Source organism: Sceloporus occidentalis, unplaced genomic scaffold, assembly GCF_023333645.1.
Source record: "Sceloporus occidentalis isolate IW3139 unplaced genomic scaffold, rSceOcc1.0.p SCAF_2, whole genome shotgun sequence".
NCBI lineage: Eukaryota > Metazoa > Chordata > Lepidosauria > Squamata > Phrynosomatidae > Sceloporus > Sceloporus occidentalis.
In genome coordinates, this window is record NW_028316982.1 from 10938916 (window position 1) to 10957525 (window position 18610).

An 18610-nucleotide genomic window follows, 5' to 3' on the forward strand; every position below is an offset into this window, starting at 1 on the left:
GATTAAGAAACATTAATTTATATTTATTATATATATATATATAAGTGTTTTTTTTAAATTTGGCCATGTCCTACATTTTTCTTAAATGGCCTACATTTTGCAGTGACTTGTCCTCCTTTACAGTTATGACATGTGGTCACCCTGGACTAGCTGAAAGAAAGAACTGGTAGCATGAGCTTTTGTAGACTTGAGCCTACTCCCTTGGATGCATAGGGTGGACAGATCTATATACGCCAGTTGTGGTGACATCTTCACACACAACCATCTTATACAGGCCTGTTTTCTTTCTTTCAGTTAGTCTTAAAGGTGCTGCAAGATACCTTTGCATATCGTTTTTCCAGACTAACACGGCTATGTCTTTGAGTTCTACCACCATAAATCATAGGGCTGGGAATGTATTCTGTAAGCAAAGTGTAAATTGGTGCTGTGAGCCATGAACTGCTGGTTCATAGTTAATGTCTAAAACAAAAAATACATTCTACTAATATGATAAATATATGGTAACAAAATGGGGCACTTGTTTTTTGGCAAAAGCAATAGAACGTAAAATATATTTATTTGCTTAATGTTTCCAAACAAGAAAACTTTCCTAAGATTCCTATGAAAATAAGGGAGCAAGACAGGAGGCATTTAATGTTACATGTTTTTTATTTTGAAGTTGAGGTTGGAGTCAGGACATTTCTACCAGTTCTGTCCAAAACTGCCTCCAACTCTAACTTTATGACTATGGCTCCGACTACAAAAACTCAGCAGAGGGCCTGGGTGCCTTTATGCAGATGAAAAATATCTAGTCTTGGGGATCCTATGTGGCCCATAGGCTACACCAAATCTATGTCAGATCCTGACAGATAGAAAATGGAAAGCCACAATACTTTATTTCCTTATTTGTCATCACAACCACCCACCCAGTTTCTCCCCATATACCATATCTTTTAATTAATACACTTGTTTCTGGTTTTCATCAGAGTGCAGATAATTACTTTTTTAAAACAAATTTGTTGTGCAACAACAAATGAAAAAGTTGTTGTGCAACACAACAAAAGTGCAAAGGTGACCTATTACCCTGCTCAACCTGTTGATCATTCCTTTTTTACTACTTTCCAAAAAAAAAAAAAAATCCCTAGGATTTAGAAGAAAATGGTATAAAACTTGAAAATAATCAATGTGCCCTGCTTTTTTAAAATTCCCTTATAAATAACTTTTCAAAGTGACTAGGAAATGTTACTCCATACACATCAAACAAAAAGTACCATCCTTCCCATTACTATGTTATTTTTGACATTTCATTTCATTACATCCTTATTGTTTCCAAAAGCAATTAATTATCAATATTGCCATTATTTCTTTCTTCCAAACTCTGGGGGTTCTAAAAAGTGGAAGTCAAAACAAATCATTCTAGAATGTGTAAAAGAAGATTAAACGATCTTATTGACCTATTTTTCTCTTCACCAAATTTATGTTTGCTTCTCTGGCATAGAATGTGATTGCCATCTTGAATCCCACTTTGGGAGAAAAGTGGGATATAAATCCAATAAATAAATAAATTGCCATTCTAACTGTCCAATTCATCACTGCGCTCAGTCTCTCTTTCTTAATTCCTCTATCTTAGAGTACCAGCTGGGCTCTCAATTGACATCAGAGCTTTCAATCTATTATGGCTGGTCTTCCAAAAGACATCTGGAGATACCCAAGGGATCCACCATGATCCAGCCAGAAGCAGCTGCTCTACTCATACATCCAGTATCAACCCTGGATATCTTTGATCTACAATTTACTCTCTTATTTAATTTATCTGATCCAATGGGTTTTGCTCTTATTTTATAATTTCCCCATTTTAAATAGTTAATCCACACTCTCACTTCCTCCTCTTCTAAAAATTGCAACCAGTCTGGGTGGATCTCCTGGGAACATTTGATATGCAAAGGGAACCATATTAACATTAAAATGATGACAAGAAAGTCGGCCATTTGGTATCCGATGGGGATTTCATGCATTAGGCTGCTATGTTTGCTGAACCACATTAAAAAATTAGACATTAATTAGTCTCACAAAATGTTGCATATTATGCTGGGGATAGGAGGAGGGAGGTCATTTATGAAATAAACTGTAATCCTCTATTCCTTTTAAGTGTATCAGATTATGCTGTTTTGCAGGGCTGATGACTTGACTTTGATATATTGCAGCTTGAGATGGGTGTACTAGGATTTCTTCTCAAATTGCAATTTGGTCATCAATTCATTGAATTTATCATGCAACCCAAAGGCCAGAACAAATACATTGCATTTTTTAATGCAAAATACAATGTGCAAATCTGGATGTTGTTCCCCACTTTTGTTTGCAGATACATGAAAATATACTGCAAGAAGGTAAAGTAAAGGAGTTGATTTTTCTGATTACAGAGTGTATAACTTATTATACTCAAGGCTTGCAAATCAGCTGCGTACTGTGCCCTTAAGCATAGCATCATTTCCAGACACCACATATTTTTCTTCCTTTGAAACTGTAGCAGGCCTATGCTAAATACTTTCCTAAGGATGTGTATAACATCCTGTTAGTAAGCCATTTCCATTATCACCAACTTTGCAAGGTAATATATGAAGAGCAAACCAACAAATTCCAGATAAATATTTTCATTTTTATGCATTTACTTTTAAAAAAATCTTATACCACTAGATCTTAAGGTTCAATACAAATGATATCAGTTTAAGCAAAATTTTAAAATAACATGTTTTTTAAAGTCGTTAAGGTTAAAACACTTTAAAACACTGCACGTAAACATTTTGGAGTCAATTAGTTAGGTCTCAGAGATTGCAAAAATAACGCAGTTTCACACCACTTTAACTGACATGGCTCAATGCTATGAAAACTTGGGATTTGTACCGTTGTTGTGGCACCATTGCTCTCTGAGAGGAAAGATTAAATCTCTCACTAAATTACACATTCCAGAATTCCATAGCATTCATCCATGGCAGTTAAAGCGGTGTCAAACTGCATTATTTCTGCAGAATAGATTCAGCCCTAAAACGCAAACCACTACAGCATGCTGGTTCTCTTTTGTAAGTTGTTGTGTGCCTTCAAGTAATTTCTGATTTATGGAGAACCTAAGGTGAACCAATCATGAGGTTTTCTCAGTAGAACGTTTTCAGAGAGGAATTGTCCTTACTTTCCTCTGAAGCTGAGAGACAATGGCTTGCCCAGGGTCACCCAGTAAGTTACCATGGCTGAGCAGGGATTCAAACCCTGGCCTCCTAGTATTCAAACCATTACACCACACTGTCTTGTTGCTAAGTTAGTGGGACAACCGATCTTAAAGTAAACTTTGTTTAACCTTTCAACACCTAGAGATATCACCTAAAGGGTCTTGACTGTAGCAGGTTCTAGTGAGTTCCCAGAAATGCAGTAATACACCTTACACTAATCTTCATAAAATCCATCTTGTTGGGAAGAGGAAGCATAAATTAATTCCAAACATTTGTTCATTAAATATAGTTTCTATTCTGATTTTCCCAAGGATTCATGATGGTTGTTACTATGATAGACATCCTATATGCAAGGAACCACAGAGCTGGAATTTCAACACGAAGAAATGTAAGGTACTGCACTTAAGGCAGAAAAATGAAATGCACAGATATAGGATGAGGAACACCTGGCTGAATGAAACTACGTGTGAAAGGGATCTGGGAGTCCAAGTAGACCACAAGTTGAACATGAGTCAACAGTGTGATGCGGCAGCTAAAAAGGCCAATGTGATTTTAGGCTGCATCAATAGACGTATAGTGTCCAGATCAAGGGAATAGTGCCACTCTATTCTGCTTTGGTCAGGCCCCACCTGGAATATTGTGTCCAGTTCTGGGCACCACAATTTTAAAAGGATGTGCAGAAACTGGAGCGTGTCCAAAGGAGGGCGACTAAAATGGTGAAGGGTCTGGAAACCATGCTATATGAGGAACAACTCAGGGAGCTGGGGATGTTTAGCCTGGAGAAAAGAAGGTTAAGAGGTGATATGATAGCCCTGTTTAAATATTTGAAGGGATGTCATATTGAGGAGGGAGCAAGCTTGTTTTCTGTTGCTTCAGAGACTAGGACCTGGAGCAATGGATGCAAGCTGCAGGAAAAGAGATTCCACCTCAACATTAGGAAGAACTTCCTGACAGTAAGGGCTGTTCGACAGTGGAACACACTCCTTCCTCGGAGTGTAGTAGAGTCTCCTTCCTTAGAGGTTTTTAAACAGAGGCTGGATGGCCATCTGTCGGGGATGCTTTGATTGAGAGTTCCTGCGTGGCAGGGGGTTGGACTGGATGGCCCTTGTGGTCTCTTCCAACTCTATATAATAATAATAAAAAATAAAATATTTATTTATATCCCACCTCTTCCGTTTGGGGATCGAGGCAGGTAACAACAGAGTTTATGATGCACAATATAAAAACAAAACTCTATGATTCTATGGAAATAAGCATGCATTTCTTATGGAGATAGACATGTGGCATTAATGCAGATCAAATACCCTCTAGATTCCACTTTCATGCTGCTTCGTCTTGTAGCATGGCAGCTAAGACACCAGGTGAACTATGCATTGGAAATTCTCTGGTTCAGATCCCATGACCATTGCTATGATCTCATTAGATAGCCTTAAGCAAAGACTATTTGCTTCACCCAATCCCGATTATCAGCAATCTGTGCATATGTGTGCATACACGTGTGTGTGTGTGTGTGTGTGTGTAGTAAAAATGATCTAAATAAATAAAACTCCCAAGCAGGGCTGTTGTAACAATTCCATCATAGTAATACATGTAATGTTTGAATCTGAATGTTCTTCAGCACTACATGCAGTTAATTTTAAGACTATATCTGTTGTTGTCGTCTTCTGTGCAACAACTTCCCTGTAGTGTCCCAGCCAGTTTATTCTGTGCATTGCTGTGTATGTGTGTGTGTAGTAAAACTGATCTAAATAAATATGTACATCTACCTGGTGTAGTGGTTTGAGAATTGGACTAGTTGGACTCTGGAGATCAGGGTCTGATTCCCTGCTCAGCATGGAAAACTACTTGGGCAAGTCACACACTCTTAGCTCCAGAAAACCTCATGATAGGTTTGCCTTAGGATCGCCATAAAATAGAAATGACTTCAAGGCACACCACAAAGCCTTACAAGGCTGTTGCAAAAATAATGAAAAAATATATAAACTGTTTTGAATGCTCTCCAGCACTATATGTGTGATAGCATAACCATGTGTGAGTGTTGTTGTTGTGCACCTTCAAGTCATTTTCTACTTATGGCGACTCTAAGGCGAGTCTATCATGGCTTTCTTGGCAAGATTTATTGAGAGTGGGTTTGCCTTTACCCTCCTCTGAGGCTGAGAGCATGCGACTTGCCCAAGATCACCCAGTGGGTTTCCATGACCAAGCTGAGATAAGCGTGTGTATATACACATGTATATAAAATCATAGAATCTTAGAGTTGGAAGGGACCATAAGGGCCATCTAATCCAACCCCCTGTCCAACAATATATAGTTGTTGCTATTGTCCACTATGAAAGCGCTTCCTCTCTAGCAATTTTGTTTTTTTTTCCCCCCAAGCTATATCCAAGCCCTTTTATTCTCTGCAGTTATATGTGTCTGTGTGTATGTGTGTGTGCATCAGGAAGAATGGTTGGTTTAAATGGATCCTGGCATATGTATGGGATGAGGGTTGTAACCTATTCCCTTGGCCTTTCCTTTGTGCAAGTGCATGATGCTTGCAGATGCCTGAGTGAACATCCCTGTGGTTTCTCTGTTCTCCATTAGCCTTGTGTGAGCCTAACCCGCCGACATCAATAGCAAAGGTGGAGCTGCTGCTGCTGCTGCATGGGAAGGGAGGGGAAGAAGGAGAGGCTGAACATAGCCCTGCCTAAGCAAGCCGGGTGTTGTATTGAGGGACCCCCACAGGCTAAAAATAGTCAGATGTCCTTGTGCAAGTGTGCTGCCTGTTGGAAAGAAGAAGGAGAAGAAAAAGATTAAGTGGTGTCACAGATCTGGGCTTTGTGGGGGGTTTTCCTGCCTCGCAGCATTAGGACCTTAGCATCTCCGTGGAAAAGAGGCGGTGTCTGGCTGCAGTTCTGCCTCATTGCAAAAAGAGAGAGAGGTTGAAATGAGAGAGCCATGGCAGGAGGATGAGTGACATCCGAAATTGTGTCAGGATTTTTTGGGGGCGTAGGGTTGTGCAGTTTCAGAAAGGCTCCCTTGCAAAGAGGCCAAGGAGCAAGGAAGGCTTGCAGCAGCTCCTGACTCCAGAGGATCCAAAAGGCAGCCAGTGGAAAATAATAATAATACTAAAAGGTGTCCAGCATCCTAAGGCTGGCAGGTTGGCAGGATCCGGCCTTGGTGGGAGTGGCACAGGCATTGTGTGTCTCTGGCTGAGCTGCCTGGCACTCCACTTGGAGGTGGCGTGTGGGTGAATTTGGATGCTGGAGCCTCCTTTGGGTGTGAAATGCTTTTTTGGCTGAAAGAAGAAGAGATGTCGCATCAGGAGCTCACCCAGCGACTGGCTACGGTCATCACTCATGTGGGTAAGGAAAGCCATCTCTTGTTGCCATCCTCCCTTGATCCTTAGGATCCCTGTGTGGTGGAGATCCCCTCCCAGCAAGGATGCTCTCAATGTTTCCCACAAGGTGGGGATGCTTTTTTGTGTCAGTGTCACACCTGGGAGGGGAACATAATCCTGGCACACCTGTGCATTGGAAAGGAAGACGGGTGCGTTTCCTGGACATTTAATATGGGCAGAGCTTTCTGCCAGCCCTTCTAAGACTGGCAATGATTATCATTTGTATTTTATTAATTGGTTCACTTGATGCTTTTAAAAGATGTGGATGTGGCTCATGGGTTTATGGTGTGCTGTTGTTGTTTTTTCTCTCTCCTTGAGATTCCTTCTTGCTGGTGTTGTACTCAATTTGCCAAAATGCCTAATTGTTGCACTGAGCTCAGTAGTGATTGCAGATCTTTTCTAGGATGGAAAACGGTTTAGGAGCAGAGGAGGTGATTTAAATGCCGCCTGTCCAGAGGCATCATCTGGTAAATTTAAAGACGCAACCAGCTGAAATATTAAAGCCAATTCAAGTGTTCCCTTCTTTCAGCTGCCGGTGCTGCTTCAGTGATTCTGGGATATATGTGAGCAGGAGGAGTGTCCCCTATCATGAATGTGAGATGGATTATCTCCTCCTTTCCTTACCTGGTTGAGATTACTGAATGTACATGATCTCATAGTTGCGGCCAAAAAAGGAACTGTGCCACAGCAGACATATTTGATAAGGGAACATAGCAGATTTGTTTCTACCCATTTGGGTTTTTTTTTTTTTTGGGGGGGGGGGGGCGTTGCTGTTGTTTAAGTCTTGAGAATGTACCATACTGTATTGCAAGCCTAGAACATAGCAGGAAAAGCAACCTATTGGTTCTGGATTTGGTCAAGGAGATGCTGGCAACAAGAGCCACACTCCTTAGGTGTGCCAACCTTCTCTGCTTCCTTGTGCCTGTTGCAGCTGGATTTCCACAAGCTTCTGTAGCTGGGCCCCTCTGATTCTTTCCTAGAAGGACGGGCAAAGCCCGTTGAAATTTGGACTGGTGCCATGGTTTGGCACTATTGGGCATTGACTAAGGCCTCCATTTTATGGATCCCACTATTCCCCATCCCATCTCTCTTGCACTGCTTTGAGGAAGAGCAGCGGTGGAAAAAAAATAAAACCAACCTAGCAGCCAACAAGCTCTGCTGTTTGTGCCTCCATCATTAAAATGGTGGACACCAGCAGCATTGCTAGCAAACCCAAACCCACTTTTTTGCTGCCTCAAAATAAGGGGGAAAGAGGGAAAGGAACCACTGCATGAGGAGAGGGCTTTGTTGCCTCTGCTCCAGCCATCACCACTATCTTGGGATCCACACAGACGTCCTCCTTTTCCAATACACACCCTACATTCCAGCCTTATGTCCAGGAGGGATTTCAAAGTGTCCTCCATTTTGAGCATGACCAAGATGCATGAATTTATATTTATATTAGTAATTTTAGCTTTTATTCTACAACGCCCTGTATTCTTTTCTTGAATATCTTCCATTCTGTGGTGCCTTGTCCTCCTTTGCAGTGAGGACATCTGGTCACCCTGGGCCTACAAAGTCTAGCACTGACCCTTGTGCACATTTCCACATTCCACATTTGCCACACTTCTGTCATTGCTTGCTCGGTTTGCTAGGGCATGATAGTGAACCAGCAGCAATAGTTGAGGAGACACTAGGGAATGGCTTCCTGCTGGGTCATGGAACATAGGTAGATGCCTTACATTGAGTCAGACCCTTATCCTTCCAGCCCAGCATTGTCAAAACTCACTGGAAGTCATGCTTTTCATGAGTTGCAAGCAGGATTCTTTTCCAACCCTAACTGAAGATCGCTAGTGGTTTCCCAACTAAGTACTGACCAACCCAAGCCTGCTTAGACTTTCTTAAATCAGACCAGATTGGGTATGTTCAGGGTGGTATGGTGATAATAGCTTTAGGAGTTTCCCAACAACACCAACCCAATGCTTTCCTTGCTAGGATCAAATTTCTGTGTCAATTCTATTAGTTTGTAAAGCGCTTAAGCTAGATCACTAAGCTATATAATATGCTAAATGTAACCCTAGCCATTTCTACAAGCTTATATGCTAATCAATTTTCCTGTCAGTAACTAATAGGGATCATTTGTGTAAAGAAGCAAAGACATCTTCCTTTATATTAGTAGTAATTCTGTATAATTAACTTTGGAAATAAAGGACAAAATTATTCAAGATGTAATAAACTAAAGAACTGCACCATGGAGAGCCTTGAGGGGGCACAGCCTTAGCAGTGGTTATTTTATCTGAATTTTAATAAACTAAAAATATTGCACATTTTACTATTTTAGTCAAATAATTTCATATGTTCTTTCTGAACTGGTTGACCGTGCTATGGAAATACATTGTATTTTTCAAATGCTATATCATGTTCTTGGTGATGATGAATCTGTCAGACTTCTGCATTTAACCCCCCACAATATCAATGAATTGGGGCTTCTTTAAACTATAAGGAATAGAATACATACCCAGTCCTTTTGTAGTGAATCCTATAATGTCTAACTGAAAAGGAGCGATGTGGCTACAAACATATGCAGATATACGCTTGGGAGGCTTGTCCAATCTTCCCTTTAGGTGCAGTGGGATTCATCACTGAGCCACATGGGACATGTTGGCCCAAATCCAGTTGTTAATCCCAGCCAGAGTGGAGCCATTGAATCAATGGGGTCTTGGCAAGTCAACATATCTGTAAATTCCATTAATTCGGAGGGTCTAACCATTGGTTTTAGGTCAAGAGTGGATGATGTTCCCCTCCAGAAGTTGTTGGACTGCAGATTTCAGCATTTTTCACCATTGGTTCTGCTGGCTTGGGCTAATAGGAGTTGAAGTTCTGTGACATCTGGAAGGCTTCCTGATTCCTTGTTGGTGTTACTGTACACCAGCAATTGACTTCCACTTATGGGGGCCCTAAGATTCAGCATGGAGTAATGATTTGAGTGTTGAACTAGGACACTGGGAAACCAGGGTTCAAATCCCTGCTCGACCATGGAATCCCATAGGGTGACCTTGTGCAAGTCACATTATCTCAGCCTCAGAGGATGGCAAGTGTAAATTCTACCAAGAAAACCCCATTAGTGTCACCATAAGTCAACAATGACTTGACGATACACAGCAACAACAATGAATGAGAGATGGTTCTATGTCCAAGATCATCCATCCTCAACCACCCTGCACAGGTCTTGCAAGCTAAGGGCTTTGGCTTCCTTGATTGAATCTGTAGTATGGTCTCCCCATTTTCCTGCTGCCTCCCAGATTACCAAGCATCATTATCTTTTCCAATGAGCCACATCGTCTCATGATATGCCCAAAGTATGGCAGCCTCAGTGTAGTAATCTTTGCATCTAATGAGAGTTTCAGTTCCATTGGCTCTAAAATGCATTAGTTGCTCTAAACTGGATTAGGCCACAGGAATCATGAATTCAGAGAGATATATTGAGAGAGAGAGAGCGAGAGAGAGAGAGAGAGTCATACTTGATGATTATAACTTCACCCAATGACTTGCATGGCTGAAATTCCTGTTACAAAGAATAGGCAGAGTTGCCAATATCTCCTGCCATTGTGTCAAATATAGTATCTTTCAAAGGGGGCAATTTATCTGTTTGGCTGTTTCTAGGACAGGTGGGCTGTTGTACTGGTCTCTTGCACCACGAACAGGTAAAATGTCAACTTCTATTTTAGTGGTTAAGTCAAATAAAACTTCTTACTCCTTAAGTTACCACAAGACTCTTGTTGTTTTCAGCTGTCTTGATGATGAATCCTTGAATCCTGCAGGTTACTGGGAAATTTGCATGCATGTGTGAATCAGAGCCGAGTACTTCCATCTTCACTGCATTTAGTTTGATGAAGTGAAGGGAAGAAAGGAAGTGAAAGAATGCTGGGATGGGAAGTAATTGTAGAGGACCCGAAACTTGCTTGACGTTGCAATTTTTTCTGGTGTCTTCAGTGAATGGCAAATGGTTGTTTATGAGCTCTTCTATTTCTCAGACAGTAGGTTAGTCTATTTCAGTATTTTTAAACGGAAAAGGAATGGGGGGGGGGGAGTGTGGTACCTTTAGGTTTTTATCCACAATGCACACTTTGAGCAGTTTAATAACACTTTCACTGCCATATGTCTATCCCATACAGTCATGGGATTCATAGTTTCATGAGGGTCTTAAAATTCTGTACCAGAGAGTCATAATGCTGTAGTTCAGGATGGGACACGCAAAACAGAATTTCAGGTACCTCAAACAAACTACTAAGCACAGGATTCAGTGGTGTCCAATTCTTATAACTGTGTATTGAGGATACAGCCTTAACTAACTAACTTATTAGCATGAACTTTCATTGGTCACAATCCATGAAAGCTCATGCTAAAATAAATTGGCTAGCCTTAAGGGTGGCACATATCTTCTTTCTCCTTCCCTTCTTTTTTCCCTTCTGCATCTTTCTAATAATAGTGTCATTGTTAACCTCTGAACCAAGGAATATCAGGATACCTCTATTAAATGCATTGCCTGGAGTTAAAACTTAGCCTAATTATGTTAAATTAGGTTGTTTAGTTCTCTGGAAAGAAACAAAAGAATAGAACTGGTAAGGAAGTGGTTTGAATAGCCCTCAAGATTATTTTAGTAGGTTGTGTCTTGCAAATGTGAAGGACTCATGATACATGCCTCTGAAGCATCCCTGCTTGAATGTGAGCATGCATTATGCACGATTTGTGAATGCTGTGGGTTTTACACACTTCCCCGTGCAACTTGCTATGGTCAATTTAGGTTGTAACATATCTGAATGTCATTCTGGATGTCTCTAATAGCTCTCAAGGATGGAACATGGATAAAGAAGACAGTTGAGCAGTTTGTGCTCAGGCACTTGCCCTAAAACTGTCCTTTTTAACAAGGGCTAGCAAACAGAAGACCTAAATACCCCAAGGGTACCAGATCCCATCTGATCTTGGAAGGTAAGCAAGGTCAACCCTGCTTAGTTCTTGGATGGGAGACTGCCAAGGAATACTAGATGCTATAGTTCAAAGGAACAGGCAAAACCACCTGAGTATTCTTTGCTTAAGAAAATTCTATGAAATTAACGTTGCTGCCATAAGTTGACAGGTGACTTAAAGGCACATACACACATGCAGCAACTAATGAATGAAAAGACAATAATACTTGGTAAAGTGGAAGGCAGTAGAAAAGAAGGAAGACCATATTACAATTGGATTGATTCAATAAAAGAAGCCCCAGCCCAGAGTTTGCAAGACCTATTGATGACTAGGGCCCATGGAAGGCCTATGGAGGTCTCGCATTTATGGGGCTGCCATAAGTTGAAGTCTATTTGGTGGCAAATAACAAGAATAAAGCAGCTAATTCAATGGGTAGGGATTAAAATAATAAGTTGCCTGTTTTATAACAGACAAATCATACCATCTCGAATGCACCTAATCTCATCTGATTTTGGAAACTAAGGAGATTCAGGTCAGGTTAGTATTGAAAGGAAAGTCTGCCAGAGAGTACCAGGGACACTTGGGTAGGGCTAGAAAATCTATTTTGAACCTATTTTGTGTGGGGAGATAGGGTTCAGTACCTTGGATAGATACTTTGAAGTTCAGACAAAAACACAGTGATAGGGATGTACTGGCAACTATTGATCTTTCCACTTTTCATGAATTGTTGATTTTTAAAAAAAAAAAAATCACTTAAGTAGCTGAAAACAAGTGTATTTTCAGCAACAAAACCTTTTAAAAACAGCCTGTTGATAAGTACACATGATGTTAATGTTCATCATAATTTCTTCTGTTTTATATAGAATCATTGGAAGGGGCCCCATAGGGCATCAAGGCCGACTTCTTGCTTAATGGAAGAAATCCAGTTAGAGCAGTCCCAGTAGGGTACTGTCTGGGCTCTTTTTGAAGACTTCCAGAAAAAGAGACCCCACCACCGCTCTAGGTAATTGGTGTCATGGTCTAACTGCTCTTACTGTCAATACATTCCTTCTAATGCTTAGTCGAAATCTTTGCTCCTGTAACTTAAAACCATTAGACCTAGTCCTACCTTCTGGGGCATCAGAGAACAAGCCAGCACTCTCCTCTCTGCAACAGCTCTGGAGATATTTAAAGAGTGCAATTGTGTCACCCCTCACTCTTCTCTTCACCAGGCTGAACATGCCCAACTCTCTCAACCTTTCCTCATATGTTTTATTCTCCATATCTCTTATCATCTTTGTTTCCCTTTTCTCTATTTGCTCCAACATGTCTATGTCCTTCTTAAAAGGAAGTGTCCAGAACTGAACACAGTACTCCATATGAAGCCTGACTAGTGCAGAATATAGTGGCACTATTACCTCCCTTATCTTAGGACCTTATCACATGGGGGAAATCGGGCAAAATGGGGGTTTAAACAGTGATTATCCCAGGCAAAACGTGATATTGCAATTAAGATTTTCACACGACATCGCTATTAAACAGTCAATAAACAGCAACAAATCATTCATGGGGAAATCCCGAAAATGATTTGTTGCTGTTTATTGCCTCTTTAATAGCAATGTGTGTGAAAATCTTAATTGCAATATCATGTTTTACATGGGATAATCACTGTTTAAACCCCCAATTTCCCCCATGTGATAAGGTCCTTAGAGAACTGCAGTTCTCCTATTGCACGCTAAAATATTATTTGTCTCCTTTGCTGCAGCATCACATACAAGGTCATGTTCAACTTGTGATCAACAATAATCCCCAAATCCTTTTCCCATGTACGGTTGTTTAGTCACGTATCCCCCAGTCTATAAGTATGCATTTTGTTTTGTGGCCTAAATGTAGAATTTTGCATTTGTCTGTGTTGAAATTTGTCTTATTAGTTTCAGCCCAGTTTTCCAGTTTATCAAGGTCCTTTTGAATTCTGTTCCTATCTTCCAATGTGCTAGCTACCCCTCACAGTTTTGTGTCATCTGCAAACTTTATAAGGATTCCCTCTAACCCATTGTCGAAGTCATCGGTAAAAATATTGAAGAGTGTCAGCTCAAGGGCAGGACCCTCTGGCATTTCACTTGAGGCTTTCCTCCAGTTTGAAGAGCAGCTTTGAACATGGTTTTAACATGGTTTTCCAACCAATTATTGATCCAGCTGACAATTGTCCTGTCTATTCCACATTTAATCAGTTTGGTCATGAGGAGCTTGATCAAATGCTTTGCTGAAATCCATACAGCATTCCCACCATCTGTTAAACTAGTGACCTAATCTAAAAAGATAGAAGATTAGTTTATGTTTACTATACATTTCCATATAGTCTTGAACCTTTTTTATGCTGCTTCTGGGTTCTACTGAAAGATCCACAATGCATACTTTCAGTGAGCTTCAAAAGCTTGCATGATGTATTCAACACTTTTTGGTTGCCCTTATAAAGGTACCACCTTGATGTGCATTTTGGATTTTTGTACTACTACTACTACTAATAATAATAATAATAAATGTATTTATATCCTGCCCCTCTACAAGATGCAACTGGGGCTACACATGAATAGATTTTTATGTATTCAGGAACTGCAAACAGTGTGGGAAATGTACACATACCTTGTGCAAAGCTGAAAGGGATTCATGTTACAAAGCCTTTTTGCTTAAACATTTCCCTTTGTCTGACTGGACCAGGCAACTGCATTTCAAATACTCCTTTATTGATACATGTGTTCAGCAACCACCTCACCTCTGCTCTTTCCATGACATACTCAGCCATGAATCATGTTATAGCTGAATCAGCAGCAGCCTATTAGAAGCTGGGGGTTGGAGAAACAAAGAACAACTTTTAGGGCTGCTGATGTGATGTGCTTGAAAAGGCAATTTCACTGCAGTGGAAAGCACTTATTTTACAAGCACATATTTCCAAAGGCTGATGGCCGTCTGCCCTCCCCCTCAACAATTCCATGATTACACTGAACTTGCCACTCCATGGTGTCATGTGGACCACTCTGTTAGATAAGGGATTTCAGCCTGACAGACTACATACTCAGGATCTTGTCCAGTAGCATAGTGGTGTAATTTTGAAGTGTGGGTAGTGGTCCTGACAGTTCCTGTAGTCCTATAGGTTCCAGTGCAACAAGAGTCTTTATCCATGGATTCAACTATCCACAGCTTGAAAATATATTTAAAATATATAAATTACAAAAATCAAACCTGATTTTGCCATTTTATATAAGGAACCCTATTTTACTTTTATTAAGTAGGTGGTGGCTTAGTGGTTAAGATGCCAGTTCTGATGATCAGAAGATTGAAAGGTTGGCAGTTTGAGGCCAAAGTGCTACATGATGGAGTGAGTTCCTGTCACCAGTCCCAGCTTCTGCAATCTAGCAGTTCGAAAGTATGCAAATGCAAGTACATAAATAGGTATCATTTGGTGCAGTCATGCTGGCCACATGACCCCAGAGCAGTCCTTGGACAAGGCTGGCTCTTTAGCTCACTAACAGAGATCAGTATCAGCCCCTACAGTTGGTTACAAATAAACATTCATGTCAAGGGACTACCTTTACTGTTACCTTTTTATTTTACTATGCCATTGTAATTAATGGGACTTGAGCATCCACAGATTTTGGTATCCATGGGGGGGGGGGGGGGCATTATGGAACCAAACCCCAGTGGAAACCCAGGGCTAACTGTATTGTTAAAAAGCAAGGTCTTCTTCCTTCCTTTCCTTCCTCTTTTCCTTCCTTCCTCCTTTCCAGTATGTAGGAGAAAGAGCTTTCTTCATTTACTGATGTAAGGTCTACCTCCCTCCATTTGATGAATGGGTGGGCGTGAAGCTATTATTAAGGAAAAGCCAAGAATGCTCTTTTTCTACACAGACTGGAAGACAAAAAAATAAAATAAAAAATCAACAGCATTAGCTGCTATTCTAGGGTTGCCAAACTATAGAGGGTTCCTGCACCATTAATGGTTGTGTAGAAGAGGAAACTTCAGCAAGTGCTGCTTTTTAGCATGACAAGTAAGGTCAGCTGCAGTTTCTTCTGTTGTCATTGTGTGCCTTCAAATCATTCCGACTTATGGCAACCCTCAGACAAACCTATCATGAGATTTTCTTGGCAAGATTTGTTCAGAGGAGGATTGCCTTTGCCTTCCCTGAGGCTGAGAGTATGTGACTTGCCCAAGGTCACCCTGTGTACTACACACCCATCAAAGGTACAGGAGCCCTCTCCAGCTTTTGTTCTGCCAATCCTAAATAGTACCCAGTGCTATGTTCATGGGCATCTGTTCTTGGGCAGTTAGACCTCAGGCAGTCCACTTTCATTGAATGCTGATTTTTGCCAGGTCTGGCACTGGGAGGGAAGAGGTGCCAAGACCTGGACTCAGGTGGGATCCTTATAACCTGCCTTGGGAGGCTGGCCATTGTCTTCATTCTGGTTTTTCTGTGATAACAGAAATATTCTCAATGGAGTTTATCACACTGGAGCTAATGTTGGCATTAAAGAGAGGTTAAAGCACATTTAAAGCATTCCGCAAAATGGTGAGTAATTGCGTGAAGGCTTATCACATGCAATTGCACAAATAAAGTGATGTTGGAAATGCATTGTTGCTGAAATCCTGAAAGTGATTCTTTGAAAATGATTCTTTGTGACCACTTTAATGATGGGTTTTGTGCGATATTGTGTGAAATAGTTTCGCACAATTACGCGATTTTTCCGGGATATTCACGGGATAAACTCCCAATCTCCTCCGTGTGATAAACGCCAATGTATACACATGTTCAAGAGCTAGTGTGGTGTAGTGATTTGAGTGCTGGACTACAACTCTGGTGGACAGGGTTCAAATCCCTGCTCGGCCATGAAAACCAGTGGGTGACCCTGGGCAAATCACACTCTCTCAGCCTCAGAGGATGGCAATGGAAAAACCTCTCTGAAGAAATCTGTCAAGTAAACCTCATGATAGCTTTGTCTTAGGGTTACCATAAGTCAGAAATGACTTGAAGACACACAACAATAACAATACACAAGCTCAAAAGTTTGTTTCAAACCACAACACCACACTGGATTTTCGTTACATTAGAAACCTATAGACAAGTAGACTAGGTTGTCTATAGGTGCGGGCAAATAGGACTAGGTCAGAAGCCCAATTTTCTACATTTCAAATGGGGAGGGGAAAAATGGGTTATCAAAGGGAAAAAAATAACCTGGATATGGCTAGACATCCATTTTTGGTTTGTGAAAACAAGTTGTTGTTTTTAATGTGAAAGACTGCAGGAGGGAAGCTGCAAACCTATTATTTAAAAGCTGAATTGCTGCTCCTGGAAGATTCCAGAAAGAGCTTCCCCAGGGCCACACTTTTCTCACCCTTGCTATATATCCTCCAACATTTTACAAATTGGAACACTTGTGACCAAGCAGCATGAAAATGTAGTCAAGATAGCCAATGTTATTAATGAGGGAGAATGCTGCAGCCGTTTACTTTTGCCTGAGACTACTGGGAAGGTCAGTGATCTGCTCCTTTTTTTCTCCCCTCACTGAGTTAACTCATTTTGTCCCTATTTAAGTAAGCTGAGGAGAAAGAGAGAAGATAGGAATTGAAGGAAGAAACAGGACATTTTAAAAGTACCTGAATGAGTGAGACGGCAGAGGATGAACTGGGACTCTCCCTGACAAATTGGGACATTAGAGGGTATGGAGCTTATCAGATAACGGAAATTGGAAGTATAATCCAATGGCAGTCTGAATGCAATCAAGGGGTTTAACGTTATTGCGTGATAGACTACCACACGCGATTTCGGGCAATGGCAAGCTATTTTTGGGCAATGGGAAGTCAGTGCGAACGCAATTCGAATTCACGTAAATTTGCTGAACTAGTGAATTCAAGTGAATGTGTTCTGGCCCCACTTTCTTTTCATTCGAAATTAAGAGAAATTCCTCCCATGTGATAAAGTCCTATGTTGCTAGAAAGAATACCGCAATGCTTATTTGTAGTGATTCAAATTTTGTTTCCTGCTGCTCTGTTTTCCTTATTGTGTCTTTGTGCAGCAAACAAGTTGGGGAGAGTTCATGCCAAGATGTACCCTGTTTATAATAAAGGCACATTTCCGCTTTCCACAATTACAATCTGTACACTGCATTATGAATGTAGCCTTGATGACTTTATGAATCGTGCTACATTTGTACACAACCGGATGACCTCTGTTCAGTTCAGATATTGTTCAAGGCGTCTGGTGATTTCCTTTCTACCCTGTTGCAGAGGAAACCTAGACTGCAGACTTCCAGCAGCACAAAATTAAAGCAGGTACTGAAGACTATCCAGTGATTTCAAATGAATCTTCATCCCAAAACAAGAGTGACTCATCCCAGCTTTGGATGTTGAGTCATCCTTCATCTGATCCATGCTTAGGTCTCTCTGGAAACCAGAGGCACTTCTTGCAGAAATGTTAGTTAGGTGTCACTTTTTAAAAATGTCTCTACTTCTCTGCTTTTAACAGAAGCCTGGTGTCCAAATGTTCTTCCTCTTTCTGGGTTCAGTGGGGCCAGTTATACATGGACTCTGCAAACACAATCACAATTTAAGTACCTATTATTATAATTGTAAAAAAACACTATCATACAGAAAATTCCATACTAAACTGAACAGTTTGAAGATATTTTAAAAATATATAAATTCCAAAAAGCAAACCTTTTTTGCCATTTTATATAAGGGACACCATTTTACTATGGGCTTTATCACATGGGAAAAATGGTGGGGGGGGGGGGGTTTAAACAGTGAACATCGTGTGAAAATCACACAATCACAATTAAAATTTTCACACGATGTCGTGATTAAAGTGCCATTATCCCAGGAATAAACAGGCAATAAACAGCAACTAATCATTCATGGTAAAATCTCATGAATGTTTTGTTGCTGTTTATTGCCTGTTTATTCCCAGGATAATGGATCTTGAATTGCGATATGTGTGGAAATGTTAATTGTGTATAGGTGAGGTGGGCAAAGTGCAGGCCCCATGGCCATTTTTGTGCCCCCCATGGGGTAACCCCCCCCCCCAGAAATATTGTCCTCCAAATGTCCTTGAGGA

General features: G+C 40.7%; 1 protein-coding gene across 1 annotated transcript in view; it reads left to right on the forward strand.

The window, feature by feature from the left end:
- The first annotated feature begins 5971 nt into the window (after window positions 1-5971).
- LOC149317967 (guanine nucleotide exchange factor DBS-like) overlaps window positions 5972-18610 on the forward strand; it is a 292013-nt gene continuing 279374 nt past the window's right edge. Inside the window, exon 1 of the mRNA XM_089508735.1 lies at window positions 5972-6544. Within this exon, the coding sequence (XP_089364861.1) occupies window positions 6466-6544 (79 nt within the window). The 5' untranslated portion in view covers window positions 5972-6465. The remainder of the gene's footprint in view (window positions 6545-18610) is intronic.